Raw genomic sequence first — 18,734 nt, forward strand, 5'->3', positions numbered from 1 at the left:
CAGTTAGGGGTGACCAGGCTTGCAGAGGAGGGAAGTTGGGAGCAACTGGGCCTGCAGGGAAGGGCAGTTGTGGGGGACCCAGGCCTAAAAGGGAGGGCAGTTAGGGGCAATCAGGCTGGCAGGGGAGCAGTTAGGTATTAATCAAGCTAGCAGGGGAGTGGTTAGGAGGTGATCAGGCTGGCAGACAGAAGTGGTTAGAAGCAATCAGGAAGGCAGGCAGGCGAGCAGTTGGGAGCCAACAGTCCTGGATTGTGAGAGGGATATCCGACTGCTCGGGGATCTGGCCTAAATTGGCAGTCAGACATCCCTCGAGGGGTCCCAGATTGGAGAGTGTGCAGAATGGGCTGAGGGACACGTACCCCTCCCCCCATGCACGAATTTTGTGCACCAGGCCTCTAGTTATAGTATAATTGGAAACTTGCAATATATTTACTTATTATTATGGTCCTAACCAAATTAGAAAAGACAAAGAAAAAAACATGATAGAAGAAAAATTGCCAAAGCATAGTGCTTTTCCTGTTTACTTGGCAAATTCAGGTCCTATATAGCACCCAGAAGATTTTATGATCAACCTAGACTTATAAGACATGTGCTTCTGTGTACTACATCAGCAGAAGTTACATTTGGCATAGAGCTTTAGGCCTGACAGATGCATCTTTTTCTCAGCCTCCTTTTGTAAACAAGGAAACCTGAGCCTGGTTGGCACACTGGCATGAGGGGACTTAGTCATGCTGTTAAAGAGAGAGATGACAGGGGAGGTGTCTTAGAAAACTAGTGCCAGAATGAGGCCTTCTCTTTATTTTCTTCTTCTCCTACTGCACATCATACCTGGAGGCAAGTTCTGGTTGATGGAGACCGTGAAGTCCTGGTAGTAGTCTGTCTCTGAACTGATTCTATTTCTATTAGACGTTACTTTTTAATATCATAGAAGTCCTTTTCATTTTTACTTTCTTAAACACCAACCAGATGCATATTTGATAATAAAGATTTTTGAATGGTAGTTGACTTTTGTATTTTCATAAAACATTTTTTTTCTCTAACTCTGATCTTTCAAGGGGAAAGTTAACAGATTTGCCCACGAAAATTTAGTATTTGAGAGCCAAATATTTTGAGGTTTCTTCTATTGCCACTAGATAACTTTGCATTTCACAAGTTAATTCAAAAATATCTTACATTAATTACAGAGTCAAATAAAATAACTTATTTTGCTTTACTACAATTGGTAAAATGCTAACAATGTACTAATATAAACAGTGGAACTAATGCCTGAGGCATTTAGGAAATGAGGAATTTCTATTTTTAAATTTTAGCTAAAATGCAAAACTCTATTTCTTTATTAATAAATAACAATAAAAATAATTAGTTATTAGAACTTCTCGCATAATCTTAGTTATTCATATGTGCTTCACAGGGTATCTTTGATGAAAGTTGGGTTAATTTACATGTATCCATATGGTGCCAGCAAGCAGTTCATACCATTTTACCTGAATGTGGTAATTACTATGTCAGGCAATCAATTTTAATAGCAATGATATTGCAGTGTGAAGAGTTCATCTAGAGCTTAAAATCATCACCAGTGCTTCTTTTGTGAAGGATAATTGAGATATTGTGTGAAACACTGAATGTATTACTTCATGATAATGAAAAGAATAATGAATTTAAAGCACTATTATTTGATGGTTAGCCCATACCAAGCAAATTTTTTTAAATAAAATTGAATAAGAGTTTTAAGTCTCAAAATTGTTCAGAGAGCATTGAGTGAACCTGAAAGTTGAATTGTGTGTCCTCATAAAGATAAAAAGCTTTTTTTTATTTTTCTTGAAAGTTTAGTATTCTTGACCCTTTTCTCAATTAAATACTGGGTTATTAAAAATAGATGTTCATTACTAAGTATTGTATACTAGTGGAAATAAATGCAAAATTTGGATTTTTTTTATCTCTTCTAGTCATTAGCAGGAGTGAATTGATACAATTTATATAGTAAATAAATGCATTATAAAATTTTGTGTTTCAGAGATTCATCAGAAGTAGTTATGCATTCAGCTGATGCATTTGCACCTGTGGCTTACCTACGCTTTTTAGAATTGCACTTGGAGGACAAGGCAAGTAAACCTGAGATTCCCAGTGATTTCAAGAGACAATTATGATATTGCATTGCCTCGACATATATGTGTGTGTGTGTGTGTGTGTGTGTGTGTTTGTGTGTGTGTATGTATATGTATATATGTATATATATGATACTATAACAACAGATGAAAAAATATAAAATGATTTTATCATTCGTGACTTTTTTTAGACCTGCCAATAACTAAGAATTTTGCAAATGTTCATAGTTTTAAGAGCTCTATATTAAGCACAATTAAGGCCTAGATGTAAGATATTACATTTCTGAAGAGTTTGAAAAGAGAATCACATATATATTAATCAAGGAGAAGACAAGACAGTGCATCACCAAATATTAAATTTTCTAGAAAAATAAGAATAAGGTAGTTGTGTATAATGCTTAGGGGAAAGGTTTCAAGATGAATTGTATTTTTATCATGCAAAGTTTAATAAAGAAGAAAGGGAGAAATAAAAACTTTCCAAAAACATCCAAGGGAACAGAAATACAAGCAAAAGATGGAAAGTGAGTTGTCTCCACACATGTCTGGATCAAACCCACAACCTGGACATGTACCTTGACCTGGAATTGAACCCGTCACCTTTTGATACACGGGATGACACTCTAACCAACTGAGCCACACCAGCCAAGGCAGGAGTTTTATTTTAAATACATTGTTTGTCAAGATACAGAAGGATGACAATTTAAAGAAATAGAAAGAGTAAAGACCTGGATTAGATCCTTTGTAAAAGTTTTGCTTCTTGAGATGTAAAGGATTGGAAAAGGCCTTCTGCATCTTCAGCATTCTATCACCAAGCCTTGAGGTATGCCCACAATTATCTATATAATAAGGAATATGAAGAATCAGAAGGGGTAATGGGAATTGGCAAAAGATGGGGGAAATGGTAACCCCAGAAATCTCAGCATGAGAGAGTTTACAAAAGTAGAGAATAGTTATTGGTGCCATTTTTCCAAAAAGTTAGGATAAACAGGTTTTGAAATAGATCATTGAATTGGGCCAGAAGATGACTATTGGTGACCTTTTACTAAAAAGCCAGTAACCCTCAAGAGAATGAAGCTATACTATCAAAACATCCTTCAGACCCACTGAAAGAAGCACCTCACTTTGTCTCTATTACATTGGCTGCCATGTGCTCACCCAGAAAATCAAAACCACTGAATTCTTGCTTAGACATGCTGGCTTTTATATGTTCTGTTCTACCTGAGTAGCTAGTTATTCACCTTGTGTTGGTATTTCATTGGCTTTCACAGTCCCATTTTCCCTCTTGCATAAAAGAATGTTACTTCTTTAATGTGGGATTTTCACTGACACTGAATAAATATGGTGCATTTCCCTTTTTTTCTTTTAGGTGTCCCCAGTGCCTGACAACCACAGACCATCTAATTATATACACAATTCTTAAAAAGCACTTTTGAATACTGTTTACTAAGCTGCCATTCCATATGTAAAAAAAAAAAATTACATAGCATTTTCTCAATTACTATGTCCTGCTTTTCCTCATTGCATTTTTATCATCAGAAAAAGTTAATGGAACCATTGATTAATTGGGGAAATGTGGGTGCCGTGTTCATTATATTGTCAAGTTACTCAGGATTCACCCTGACATTTTGTTACATCCTATTCATGTCCACTATACTCTACATATGCCTTTCTTTTCTTTTTTTTTTTTTCAACCTTTGCTTTATATACTACCCTCACTTTTGTGACATTTTTTACTTTTATCACAATGGTTTGTTTTCCTCTTTGTCTTTTTCCTGCTCTTATGCCTGCCAATAATATCATGGTGCAGAAGCATTTGAAAAAGAATGAAAAGGCAATCACTTAGCCAATCAGATTTAACCTATTGGATGTCTCCAAAGTGCTGTATCATTTTTGCTCTAAGTATATTCATTGTTTCAACATTATTTGACAGTTAGGAAGACTATCATTAACTCTTATTGGTTATTTTATAACTGATTTTTAAAAAGCAATTTTTCAGTATTACCCGTGCTGATTTTAGGCAGCTTTCTAAAAAATAGACTTAATTTTGAGAGCAGTTTCGAATACACAGCAAAATTGAGCAGAATGAACAGTTCCCATATACACCCTGCCCCCACACAAACATAGTCTCCCCATAATCACCGTCCCCCACAAGAGCAGTACATTTGTTACAGTTGATGAATCTATGTTAACACATCATAATTATCCAAAGTCCAGTGCCGTCCTTATTTTCCTTTCTGCATAAAAATCTATAACAGTCTTACGTTGTTTTCTAAATAAAGAAGATGCTTACCATGAATGAAGAACCATCTGATACGTTGCCATAACATTTTTTTTTTTTTATCAATCTTGCTCTCAAGACTCGCACCTACATGTGTCATTTTTTCCAATAATATAGAACCACTGGATACTCTCTTACAATGCCTTCTGCTTCCCTCCTGCCTTGCCTTAGCATATTCTTTCTTCTTAGTCTTCCTTTCTGCTTCCATTTTTAAACTGTTTACATCCTGCCCAGGATGCCGGATTGAATTCAAATATTCTTATACATGTAGCCATACCAGCAGGCCTGCCCTAACATTCAGATAGCTTACTCAGCTTTATGTTATAGTTGTTTAAGGACTTACTGTGTCTACTAGGTTATAAATTTATTGAGGGTTATTCTTTTTTCATCTTCATACTCTTTGTAATAGCTATTCATTCTGCAATAAGAATTTTTGAATTTAACTGATTATTATTTTCATACTTCCTTTCTCCTTCCTACAGAATTTTATAGACATGTGCTTTCATTTCATGTTGCATACCATTTAATGAAAGTCATTTTTTTCTTTATTTTTCTTTTATCTTTGTTGTTGGATAAAAATGTCCTGAACACTCTGAAATGTAAATACAACCTTTAGAGGGGTTTTTAGTGTAAATTTGTTATAATTAAGATTTTCACTTTGTATATGATGACTCTTAAATTTTTAACCTATTTAAATTTTTCCATAACTTAATCTCTTAAATTATTTATGTGAGTGTGTCAAGATTATCAACTAAACATGATATCCCAAACAAAATAACTGTAAAATGGTAAGCTTCAGGTTAAAAATGGGGAGATATATTAAAATTTCTTTTGAGGCCCTAACTTTATTGCTCATGGCAAACTTGATGTTAAAATATACCATACATCACTACAATGACAGGCTTGAGAAAATGAAAAATACAAAGCTTTACATAAATCAGCCAAAAGATCATATTAAAATGCATGACCTTTACAGAAGAATCAAGACTTACTTTTAACTATTCAGAAGCTATTTCTTCTTTTATAGTAGTTGTTTTAGATTTTTCAAACAGCTTTATGGGAAACAATATTTCAAATTAATTATTGGCATAGCCATTGCATTTATAGAGACAAGGTTCACAGAAATTTAGCCCCAATTTTACTAATGTATCCTATTATCACTTAGCACTTAATTTTGTTTTTAACTGAAATAATCATATGGGACAATTACATATGTTATCTATCTATATAAAGAGGAAATATGCAAATTAGGCAGGGACTCCATAACGGGTCTCAACCAGACAGGAGGAGGTTGGGCACCCAAGTGAGGCCTAGAGTGGAGACTGAGACAGATACAGGGGGGCCGGCGAGTCGCGGTGTCCAACTTGGGCTGGGCCCCCGAAGCCAGAGCGGACACAGACAGGGACAGGGAGCTGGCCCACAGCCTCCATGGCCGAGCGCGTTCCCAGAGAAGAGACAGCCGGCCCTCCTCCCGCGGAAGCAGCACAGATCCCTCTCATCTCCCACAGAATTGACACGGTTCCCTCCTGGCTCCCTTGGGCACCAGCAGCTCGCTTCTGCCTCCTACAGAAGCCACATGGCTCCCATGGAAGCACCAGCAGCGCACTGACTGCGGAAGCGACAGGTGTCCTACTGCACGCAATATCGCATGCACTGGGCTGCTAGTATACTTATAAAAGCTCACATTCTTAGAAGTTATAACGTAAAAGCACCATATTCTCATAGCCCATTCTTGGCTCTTTTATTTTATTTTGCTTTGTTTCAGAAATACCAAATATACTGAAATTATAATATTAAACCATGTCTGTGCTTTTATTTTTCTTGTCAACAAATACCTGTGAGCAACTACTCTGTTTAAAAGAACTGTTAGGCCTCCATGTAATTCACTATAAATATGGGCAAATTACAGTGTAACTATAATTAAAGTTATTGCAGGTAATCCTTATTCTTAGCATTGTGATTACAGTGACACATATCACTGGCTTGGCTACTCTGGACTGAAGTTATGGCCATAATATTGATTCATTGTGAAAAGTGATGTGTACGATATTGTCCTGTTTTTCTAAAAAATTCTGGTGGAGGCAGGGAGCTTATATATTTAGTTATACTTGAAAGATCATAGTAAGAGATGGGCATATAATAATGAGACTGATAACATTGGTTTCTCTGGGGGAAGTGGGCATGAAGGGGGAAATACAGAAAAGTTTAAGTCTTTATAAATTTTGACTTCATACAATGGGCATATATTTTTGAATTTTAAAATATTTGATTAAGAAAACTAGGTGAGGGGGTGGTGTAGTGAGTTCCAGTGATAACTATTTAAATGTTATTCTACAACATTTTAGCAGTCTAGGTAGGAGACATACTAGGGACCTTTAGAAGTAAGTGAAATATATATATATAGTGACTAAAAGTATTTGAATGGTATGTCTCAAATATGTTGTACACAGGAATTTGCTCTCACCACTCTTAGCAAATTGTTTAAATTTGAAGATACCCTCCATGGGGATACACTGTCATTGTTTTCATGCCACCTCAGAAATACAGGGGTGGGCGAAAGTAGGTTTAAGGCATTTGTACATAAAGCACAGAGTTTATTCTTGTATTATGATTTATTAATACTTATATTATTTTCCATATGAATAATTATAAACCTACTTGTGTCCACCTCAGTATTTTCTTACAGAAGAGACAAAGAAGAAGATACAGGATGATTTATTTACCGAAACTTGGTTCAGCACAATTTCCTAACCCCACCCACCTGTTCCCCATGTTTGCCCTCAGGCTAAAGAGAGAACACTGGTTTGGTAAGAGAGAGCAAGCATTTAGCAGGCTTTACAACCTAATTCCATAAACCTCAATGATATTCCTTGGGGTACAGGTGGATTTTGGCCTTCGGTAGCACTAAATCACTGCTGCTACAAATGGTCAGTGGAGCAGATTAATAAACCAAGCATCAGATTCACCTAAATTTAAATAACTTCTTATTTAATTCCTATCCCAAATGCATGGATTCGGTAATAGCAACAACGTACCACTGTGTCAGCAAGTCAGGAATCAAACCGGATAGTGGAAGAGTTTTTGAACTCAAAATATGTGACAGACTTACTAGTTTGGGAGAAGGTAATAAAATGGCCCAGTTAACTGATTTCCTTCTCTGCTTTCAAACTCTAATATCTACCCTTTTTTTCTTTAATTTTTATTTTATTTCATTTTATTTTGGTTGTTATGCTTCCTCATGCAGCCTATTGTTGTTGTCATTGTTGTTGTTTTAAAAAAAAAAAAAAAAAAACTTAAGTTTCTGATTGGTGTTTTTATAAACTTCTGCTTTGGTGATTTTTTTATAAAAGAGAAGTGGCATACTACTTATTCATGTAATTTATTTGTTGAGTGTTTACATCTATCTGCCTGACACTGTTCACACAATGGGAATTCAATGGTAAATTAAACATCCAAAAATTATTTCTTTCATAAGGCTTTTATTTTATGAATGAGACAAAGAAATTAGTCAAATATATAAAATTAAGGAGAAGGTGGGAAAGTTGCCTCCCTGGCCATAGAAATGGGTTTGTATTTTATGGAGTAAGGATGGACTGCGAATCCTGGGTTTTAATGGTGATAGATATAAGCCCAGATTGAGAGTAATAAGAGTAGTCCTTTTGTTCATATGGCCGATAGTGTGGTGAACTGTGGTGTTTGGAATAAGGTTGCCAGAAACCTATAGATTGTTATTCAGTAAATTGGAAGAGAGGCCAAAAGAAAATATTCAGAGTGAAACATGGAAAAAAAACAAAGATAGAAAATATACATTAGAAGTAAAGGAAATAGAAACAGTGGAAAAGGCTTTCTAATAAAATACATGTAAATAGAGTATCAAAAAGAGAGGAGAGGGATAATGGGATATTTAGTGCAACATTTGAAAAGATTTTGGCTGAGAACTTTACAAAATTGATGAAACACACCAAGATACAGAAGTCTTATAAACCACAAAATAAAAGGATAACCATATTTAGGCATATGCTGATAAAACTGCTGGAAACAAAAGGCAAAGATAACCCAAAACAGCCAAAGTGTGTTAGAAAGAGACTATTTTCAAAGAAGCAACAATTAGAATGAAACTAATTTTTCAAGAGAAAAAAAAAAATAAGAACAACAGAAACACATCTTTGGTAGTGCTTTATGGAAATAACTGTCATCCTAGAATTCTGTACCTAAAAAAAATATCCTTCTAAAGTAAAAATGGGGAAACTTTTAGGATGATAATAATGTACTTGTCAAATCTCATTGTTGGTGTATTTCTTCTGGTTTGTCCATTTCACTGTATTATTTATTCTCAAGAAATAAGTAATTATTTAACTCTAGTTAATAGTGTTCATGTTAAGACTTAATATCCTTTTATTATCTTTTGATGTGGGTCTGCTAGTATTATTTTTTTCACTATTTGAAAAATATTTTTTTATCATTTTTGTTTTATACAAGCATTTTATTTATATAAATTGTAAGCATGCAAAAGGTAAAGGAAGGAGGAATGAAGACCTTCTCAAAATATAAGCAAACAGAACTCAACAATACATTAAAAGAATTATACACTAGGACCAAGTGTGATTTATTCATGGAATGCAATGATGGTTCAGCATATGAAAATTAACATGGCTCACTACATAACAGAATGAAGAACAAAAACGACATGATTTTTCTCATTGATGTAGAAAATGTATTTGACAAAATTCAACATGCTTACACAGTGAAAACATTCAACAAACTAAGAATAGAAGGAAATGAACTTGACATAATAAAAACCATAGGTGAAATCCCATAGTTATTATTATACCCAATGATGAAAAACTGACAGCTTTCCCCCTAAGATTAGGAACAATTGAAAGATGCCCTATTTCACTGCTTCTATTTAACACAGTACTATAAGTCCTAGTCAAAGCAGTTAGACAAGAAGAAGAAATTAAAGGCATTTAAGTATGTAATGAAGAGGTACGTAAATTTTTTATTGGACATGACATGATCTTATATGCCAAAAACTTTAAGGCTTATACACACACACACTCACAATATTAGAACGAATGAACAAATTAACCAGAGTTTCAAGATACAAAAAGAATGCACAAAATTGAGCTGCATTTCTGTACACTTAAAAAAACTATTTGAAAAGGAAATTAAGAAAATAGTCCCATTTACAATAGCCTTGAAAAAAGTCAAATATTTAGGAATAAACTTAACCAAGGAAATACAAGACTTAATCACTGAGAACGACAAAACATTGCTGAAAAAATTAAAGACACGAATGACAAAACAGTCCATGTTCATAGTTTAGAAGATTTGATATTAAATGACAATGAGATATCACCTCACACCTGTCACAATGGCTACCATGAACAAATGACAAATGTTGGCGAGGCTGTGAGGAAAAGGGAACCCTCGTGCACTGCTGGTGGGAATGCAGACTGGTGCAGCTCTGTAGAAAACTATGGATTTTCTTCAAGAAATTAAAAATGGAATTTCCATTTGACCTAGTCATCCCACTTCTAGAACCATATCCTAAGAAACCTGAAACACTCATCAGATTAATATATGCACCCCTATCTTCATAGCAGCACAATTTACAATAGCTAAAATTTGGAAACAGTCTAAGTGCCCATCAGCAGATGAGTTAATTAAAAATTATGGTGCATTTACACAATGGAATACTATTCAGCAATAAAAAAGGAAGAACTCTTACCATTTGCAACAGCATGGATGGATCTGGAGAGTATTATGCTGAGCAAAATAAGCCAATCAGATAAAGGTAAGTATCACATGATCTCACTCATATGTGGAATCTAATGAGCCGAATAAACTGATTATCAAAAATAGACCCAGAGTCATAGGAGCATGAACAGACTGTTGAACCTCAGAGGGAAGGCAGAGGAGGGTAGTTGGGAAGAGGTCAACCAATGAACTTGTATGCATATATGCATGACCCATGGACACTAACAATTTGGTGGTGAGGGCCTGGGAAAGAGAAAGGATGGGAGCAGGCTGGAAGAGGTTAATGGGTGAAGGAGGACCTATGTAGTACTTTCAACAATAAAATGTTTTTAGAACAATAAAAAAATAAATAAAAATTTTAAAATAAAACCACAAATTTGATAGTTCATTAGGATTAATATATGAAAATTGTTCTTTACGATAACCTTAGACAATTTTCATCTTTTAAAAAACAGCATCTCAAATAAGTATCCTCCATTCCACTTTTAAGTTCAAAATTAGAGAACTTTAAGAAATTAAAAAGGGGCATCTGTGGTCTATTTGATGCTCATTAGATTCCTGCAGTAATTTAGGTCCACTACACTAATATGCAATAACAAATATAACCCAGATTGAACACATATTTGGTTTCCTACAGATATTCCTAGTGCTTTAAGTTCATTAATTCACTAGAGGCCTGATATATGAAATTTGTGCAAGAGTAGGCCTTCCTTCCCCTGGCTCCCAGCACTGGCTTCCCTCTGGCCCCGGCTTAGTCCAGAAGGACGTCCTTAATGAAGTTCAGTCTAATTAGCATATTACCCTTTTATTATTATAAATATACTTTGTCCTTCATCAGGTAATTTTATGAGTTTTATTGTAGTATTATAGTATTATTATATTTTTAATGGAGCTAATATATGACTTTCTATGCTACTACATAACCGGTATATTTTCCTATAGGAATTTTTAATTTAAAAAAAAATTTTAATTGATGCTTTTTTACTTTGTCCCTTCTGCATTTAATAGCTATATGATATTTTTTTCCTTTTCTTTGATCAATTCAAAACCTAACTCTTTGCTATTACAGTGTAACACTTTTGGTCATTGATCACATTGGGCCACCAGTATCATCTTGTTTGCCTTTCTCAGATACTGAGTTTTCCTATTGATGGATAAACTTTGTGCATTTCCTTTTAGTATTATCTTGAGTAAAAGCAAATTGCCCTTATTATCCAATTTCAGCTGGGGATTTTTCTTTTCTTTCTTTCTTTTTTTTTTTTTTTATAGCTTCCTGATTCATCATTTTTAATTCTGCTCACTAATCTTTCTTCTTAGCATTTGGCATCCTCAGACAAGCTGTTTATGGGTAGCTGCTCATGTGAGGTGAACTGTAATAAAAATAACATTCGTGGAACAGAGGAGCAACACCAAAATAAAACTTCACCTCCCATCTGGAAACCCCTTGTACAAAACTGAAATTTTATTTTATTCAGTTATGTACTCTTTTTCTCCTTCATTGCTTTGCTGCATTATTACATATGAGTACACACACATATTTACAAAGTTGCTATTATGACTTTTTAACCTAATTTTTATAGGATGTTAACAACATTAATAATGATCACTAATGTTACCTAACAGTTATGAGGTTGATACTTCTCTGAGGGCTTCATATATATTACATAATTTGAGCTAAAGTAACAATTACTGAATAAGTAAGTACTGTCATTTTCGCCATTTTGCACCTCTGAGAAGTTTTAGCGTGGGAATTCAAACAGGCATCTGACCCCAAGGCCTGAGCAATTGTAACCACAATGATATATGGCCTTTTTAAAAATACAATTAAGACAATGTGTTTGTTCATGATGACAAAATAACCAGTTGAAAAATGTGAAATTAATACAAACCAGATTGTTCTTTATTCAGAAAAAAAATAATAAAACAGATCAAATTATATTATTTTTTTATTTAAATAATGTATAATGTAGTGCAGAAACAGTGTGAGAATTAGTTGTCATGAATACTTTTTTAGATGATAGTTTTTCTTTCTCTTATCATTGACTGCTTCTCTTTTTTCTTTATACTTTAAATTTATTTGTTTTCCTAACCTAAACATTAATTTCTTCTGAAAGGACACACATACTTACATATCAAAAAAATGTTAATTGGAAAGAAAATTGGATTGGTTATGTGAACACATTATTTTTATAAATTAGATTGCTTTCAGGAATTTTTTTTTAACTTAGGAGTAATAATGTATTTTAAAATGTAAAAACTTCAGATTTATGAAGAGTCTAACTAGCACTACTAGTAATTTCCATGCTGTGAACTGATTCCAAGTAACGTAGGGGCAATGTTTGTAGTGGCCTGGCATCTGAGGCACAAGGTTTCCGTGCGCTCATCCCCCACAGTTGTCCCACCTCCGATCCCAGCTGCACCAGTGCCTGCCGAACCGTTCTGGGCTCACTGACAAAGTTCTAACAAACTCAGCTGTGCATTGCTCCTTTCTTCTGCCTCGGGGCTTTCTCTGAAGCCAAGGAAGCTTTCTCGGCCTTGTGCCAGGGAAGCCTGCAAGGGTGAGGGCGTTACTGCCACCTGCAGCAACCCTCAACTAATGGGAGACGGGATACTGTGAATAAGTGCACCATCCTGACATCCTTCAGATGAGCAATTCTGAGGCCCATTCTACAGAGATCCTTGGAGAATCCCCAGTAGAATTGATCCATGGTTGCCCAGACCATTAACCAACTCAGTAGCATAACTGGCTTTTGCTTCCTGTCTCACTCCCCGTGGCTCCTCACTCTGCATCCTGGGATTCTCCTCCCAGATAAATGAACTACATCCAAATTCTTATTCTAGACCCTTTTTTTGGGGGGGAGGGGGTGTTAACCTAAATTAAACTAAGATGGGAATTTAGAATTGAATGATCAGATAACGGCAAGAACCTAGTATTCTTTTTAATCCTGCATTTTAATTTCAAAATATTTTTAGTCTTGTTACTTGTTACAAATTTGCATTATTTACCTACTGCACGGATTCTATATTTCCATATACCTGCAATGTACACTTTAGTGTTTCAAATCTATACTTAAGAGCAAAAGCTTTTGAAATCATTTGAAAAGCATTTGTTGCTCTATCTTGACCTCCTCTAGCTGTGCATAGTTCACTTGTTAAAAATCCAATAAGAAAGGAAATAATGTGTTTCTTTTACTTGACAGGATGTTATTCTTTCCAGAAACTCTGTTTTATGGGACTATTTAAGGAAAGTGTTGATTTGGCATCTGTCATTATAGGTTTCATGTACTGTTTTCTTTCTTTCTTTCTTTCTTTCTTTCTTTCTTTCTTTCTTTTTTTTTTTTTTTTTTGCCTTCCAAACTTTTTTTTTCTTTATTGATTAAGATATTATGTATGTGTCCTTCTCTACCCCCCCATTGTCCCCCCCACACACACTTTCTTCCTTTCTTTTAAGGTTAAAACTCAGTGTGCTCAGAAAACTCTCCAAGTGGTTACCAGTGGATTAGTGGCATCCTAGTTCCTTTCACTCATTCAGAGAAGAAAGTGTTATAAGTGCAGCTCCTCAAGCCTTTTTTCTCTCCGAGGCGCTAATGTAGTTAGTACTTAGTAAGGACACTGATTTAAATGTCATAAAATGAACTAGCATGTTTATTTAGTTCTTTATTCTAAGTCTCCCCCAAACCCAAATCTCTGAATATCTGGTGTTAAATGACCATGAGTGATGGAAATCAACTTCTGAGGATAGGAGTTTATTTAGAAATTCATAAACTTCAAGGTGGTAGGGAGAAACAGTAAAACCTGTAGATGTGAATGGTCTCTTAAATGCCTTCTAAGCTTTATGCAGATAGCCACAGCTCCTGTCTGCAGCCATGGCTCTCAGCTGCCTGTGTGCATGTGCGCTGGGGGTCTTATCTGCTTCCTAAAGTGCTTTTGTTAACACCATAATTTTAAATTAAGTTTTTCAGAAAGCTGTTCCTGCTGTACGTTTTGGCATCTAAGATTAGGTCAGTGGCCATAAATCTCATTTATGTACTTAATGCAAAGGAGATACTGCTGCCTTGGGAATCGTGGGAGCCAGATTCCTTACTTTGCCACTCTTACAAGATATTGACATATAAAACAAAATGCCCCCATTTTGTTTTGCAGCTTCCTTCATTTAAAACTTTAAATAAAGAATGTATATGCAAGGCTCCTTTTCATTCATAAAAATGGAAATGTGTCTTTGTGTCTGCATGAGGAGACTTGTATTCCTGTTCACGGATCCCAGTGATAGATGGCCCCATAAAATCTTGACGTTTGGCTTGTGCAGCTGAGTTCATGACTGAATACAGAATGATAAAGAAGCTTTAGCATTTTGTGAAAAGAAAAGACATCATGCCTTCTAGATGGCCCTTAAGCTAGCTTTTAACTGCCTGGAAATCAGCTAGAAATGTGTAATCAAACTCGCCATTAAAGGGACAGGGTTCAGTGTAAATCTTTGGGAGCGTAATCTGTAAATTAATGCAAAGGGATTCTTTAACATTATTTGGTTTTCATTGTACTTGCATGGATGTATGCCAATCCAAATATATTTTTTTATTTTATTTTTTACCTTTCACTCCATTAGAAGTTAAAAGAGAAATGATGGATTGTGTCACTGGCCAGTCCAGCAGCCTATTTCTTTCAACACATCACATGTATTTACTGTTTTAGCTATATTGTTTTCAATTTCTGGCAAAAGAGTCAGTTTGTGATCCTGGGTAGAAAATGTCAGTGCTCACATTTCCTGTGGGGTTTTGGCCTTTTTGTGAAAAGGTAGGGGAGAGCTCAATGAATTATGATGCTGTCATCTGAACAAACCACAGTGTATTTCTTTGCCAAATTTTAGCAAGAGCCGAGCTGATCATCTGCTAGCGCGAGCCTTTCCTGAACCCTCCCAGCAGTGCGCTCGGCTGCTGCCTGTTCTCTCTCTGCTGTGAGATTGCAGTCTACAGAAGTCCTTTACCCTTCCCTTTGCAAGATTAATTGATTTAATAACACCCCCTCCCCCCCAAGCAAGATAAATTTTGCCTGAGGAATTTAGAAATCTAACTTTAGGAATTTAAACTTTTGCAACTCAGTTTAAATAATATTAAGTCTGAGCCACTTCTTAATGTAGTAAGTCATTTTCGGAGACTGCCTATGCCTTGTATTAATTTTTGAATTTGAACCTCCTGACATTCTTCACAACTCTATTCCTTTATATTTTATAAAGTAACAAATATTACCAGATAGCATTTGTGCATTATAATCTTTGAAATCAATACATTATGAATGTGAATATAGCCATTGTACATTGTCATCATCTGATGCTGTATCTGCTATGTGTTAAGTGCTCCTCCATAACCATTAGTTTATATTTTCTAATGCCTTTTACTGACTCTGAAAGAAGTATGCTTGCTTGAACCAATGGCATTTTGTTCCTACCTATTTGGAACGATTCCTAGATAAAACAACAACAACAAAATAAAATAATATAAAACAAAAAACACACACAACAATGCTGAGGATTATGACCCATGTGGATTCTTCAGTTTAATTTTTTTTTCTTTTTTTCACCCAAAGTCTTGCTATTGTGGGTGTTTGTGTGTGTGTGTGTGTGTGTGTGTGTGTGTGTGTGTTTAAGTATATTTTATTGATTTTTTTTTTACAGAGAGGAAAAGAGGGATAGAGAGTTAGAAACATCGATCAGCTGCCTCTTGCACACCTCCTTCTGGGGATGTGCCTGCAACCAAGGTACATACCCTTGGCTGGAATTGAACCTGAGACCTTCAGTCCACAGGCTGACGCTCTATCCACTGAGCCAAACCAGTTTCAGCTTCAGTTTCATTTTTCAGCAATTATTTTGTAACTAGTTTCAAGTTATTTTTTAAAGATGTTTTTATCTTTCTTGAAAAATGCTGTTGAGTCTTTGTTACCCTTATCACTTCTTTGCCAGCTTTCCTCTCTGGCCAGCTGCATCTGAGGATTTCTTCTTTCTATTACATGGATTTAGCAAACACACTCTAGTACCTATTCTGTGTCAAGGCTGTTCTGGATTCTGGGTTTCCTGCAAGGAATGGAATAGGCTTATTTTCTCCACTCACAAGATTTAGACTTTAGTGGAAATAATGACCATAATTATGCAATACAGATTTAAGAGAAAGAGGAGTGCACCCAACCTAGAGTGTTTTTTTTGTTGTTGTTGTTTTTTTTTTTTTTTGGGGGGGGGGGGGGTTCCAGGTGTCTACGGAGTTACCAGGTGGAGATATGAGAAAGGAGAAAATTACTGCCTTTTGGAGGCAATAAATATCACTTTGAGATCTAAAAGCAAGAGAGGGTATGATGCCACAGAGGACTTAAAAATAGTGGCAGAAAAAATTATTATCGTAAGTCAACCTACAAGCATGTGTTGAGTGTGTATTATGTATGTGGTATTGTCATTGAGATACAAAGACAACTAAGGAATAGGTCCTACCTTCTAAAAGCTTACATATAATCTACTGGCAACATGTATTCAATTTGTATTAAAGAATTAAGATGGAGAGTTTGGGTTTTGTTGTTGTTGCTGTTGTTGTTTCGCAGGAAAAATAAGCCCTGTAGACTGTTCAAGGAATTAGGCTTTTATTCCATGAAGACTCTTCCAAACAACTTACCTGTCTTAGTTACATAAAAGGCAGCTGCTTGCAAAGTGTCCTGGTACATTTCTGTCGAGATATGACAGTCTTTACCTTTCCACAAGGAGGAAATATGGAGCTCATTATTATTTTTTACGTGTATGTTTCCCTATTTTCATCCCAGTGAGTGGAAATTTTGATGGTTCATTTTACAGCAAAGATGAATGAATGAGGGCAATCTTATAAGTTGTGAGAGAGTTTGAATAAATAGGGCAGAGTCTCTGCATCATGCCCCGATTGCTGGGAGGCTCCTTAAAAGTCGTTTGGTCAGGAGCCATGCAGATAACTTAGAAAGGTATAAGGTAGTAAGTTTTTGTATTAACTGTGGCAAAATGGAGTTAACCTAGAGAGAGCATCCACCTCAGTCTAAAGTTATTCAAAATACCTTATTAACCTAACAAAACATGGACTTACAATCTCCAAATGGACTCACCTGTCTCATTTCATGAATAAGGAAACTAAGGTCTGTCTGAAAAAGATAGAGACCAAAGTCTCGCACCAAGTGGCATAAGAGATGGGACCAGAGCCTACGTCTCCTGACTTTCAGACTTTCAGTTCTGAATGATTAAGGCAGCTTTCTTATGCAGAAATAAAGGACATTTTTCGGCCTTTGCAACTTGGGATTTAGTCTGCCTAGAACATTCTTCTCCCAGATATTGGCCTGTTTCTGGGGCCATGTCACCTTCTCAGGGAGGCCTGCTGTGGCCACTCATCTATAAATGCCACGCAGCCAATGTATCACTCCGTCTATTGCTGACTTGTCTTAAATGTCTTGTTAACACTCATCCCTATCTAACATGGGTATATTTTACTTCTTTTGCTTTGCTCACTCTCTGTCCTCAGCTAGAATGTAAGCTAGAGAGGGAGTGGTAAAGATTCTGGCACTTTGAATGTACTTAATAAGTATTTATTGAATGCAGAAAAAATTTTATAAGATCATTTCCTCCTTTAAAAGCAATTAAAAGTAAAGCACGATTTAGAAATTGTGTGTAAAGTTTAGTATTACCATGCACATAATTTCTGGACGCTTTATTGTTAGCTGCAACAGATGGTTATTCTTTGTATTTGAATCAGTTTTTTTTTTTTGCCTGTTTTCAAGAATAAGGATGAAATGTTTAAGCTATTAAATATCTGAATTAAATGCCTAAAACATAATGTTACATTTTTATACATAGATATGAAAAAAATCAGTGTTTACAGAGGACACACAATAAAAAAGTAAAGTGATAGGTAGAGTAACTTTATACATTTTAAACTTAGAAGATACCGACAGTTGTCTACAGCTGTGTTGGTTTCCACTTCCACCAGCAATGTATTGTTTTTGCTCCACATTCTTGCCAACACTTGGTATTGTCAGTCTTTTCCATTTTGTCTATACTAGTGGGTATGTTGTGGTGGTTTTAATTTACATTTCTCTAATTGCTAATGAGATTGAATGTCTTCTTGTCTTTTATTGGCCATATTGCTAATCATTTTTTATAAAATGCCTGTTGAAGTGTCTTGTCTGGTTTTGTATTGAGCTATCTGTTCTTTCTATTGATTTATATAAGTTTTTTATTGATTTACTTGAGACCTTTGTCAAATATATCTACTGAAAATATCTTCTCTCATTCTGTACCTTGCCTTATCACTCCCTTAATGGTGGCTTTCTTGAACAGATTTGCTAAATTTTTTTTTATTGATTTTTTACAGAGAGGACAAAAGAGGGACAGAGAGCTAGAAATGTTGATGAGAGAGAAATATCGACCAGCTGCCTCTTGCACACCCCCCACCAGGAATGTGCCCGCAACCAATGTACATGCCCTTGACCGGAATCAAACCTGGGACCTTTCAGTCTGCAGACCGACGCTCTACCACTAAGCCAAACCATTTTCAGCAGATTTGCTAATTTAGTGCCATTCAACTTACCATTTTTTCCTT

The 18,734-nt window shown here is 35.5% G+C and overlaps 1 protein-coding gene across 2 annotated transcripts in view; it reads left to right on the forward strand.

The window, feature by feature from the left end:
* The window catches only part of DPH6 (diphthamine biosynthesis 6), a 145,996-nt gene extending 139,222 nt beyond the window's left edge, over positions 1–6,774 (forward strand). For both annotated transcript variants that reach the window (XM_084895428.1, XM_084895429.1), the window contains exons 8-9: positions 2,015–2,102; positions 3,472–6,774. In XM_084895428.1, the coding sequence (XP_084751554.1) occupies positions 2,015–2,102; positions 3,472–3,525 (142 nt within the window). In that variant the 3' untranslated portion in view covers positions 3,526–6,774. The remainder of the gene's footprint in view (positions 1–2,014; positions 2,103–3,471) is intronic.
* The last annotated feature ends 11,960 nt before the right edge of the window (positions 6,775–18,734 follow it).

This window comes from Pipistrellus hanaki (assembly GCF_964339955.1).
Source record: "Pipistrellus hanaki genome assembly, chromosome: 1".
NCBI lineage: Eukaryota > Metazoa > Chordata > Mammalia > Chiroptera > Vespertilionidae > Pipistrellus > Pipistrellus hanaki.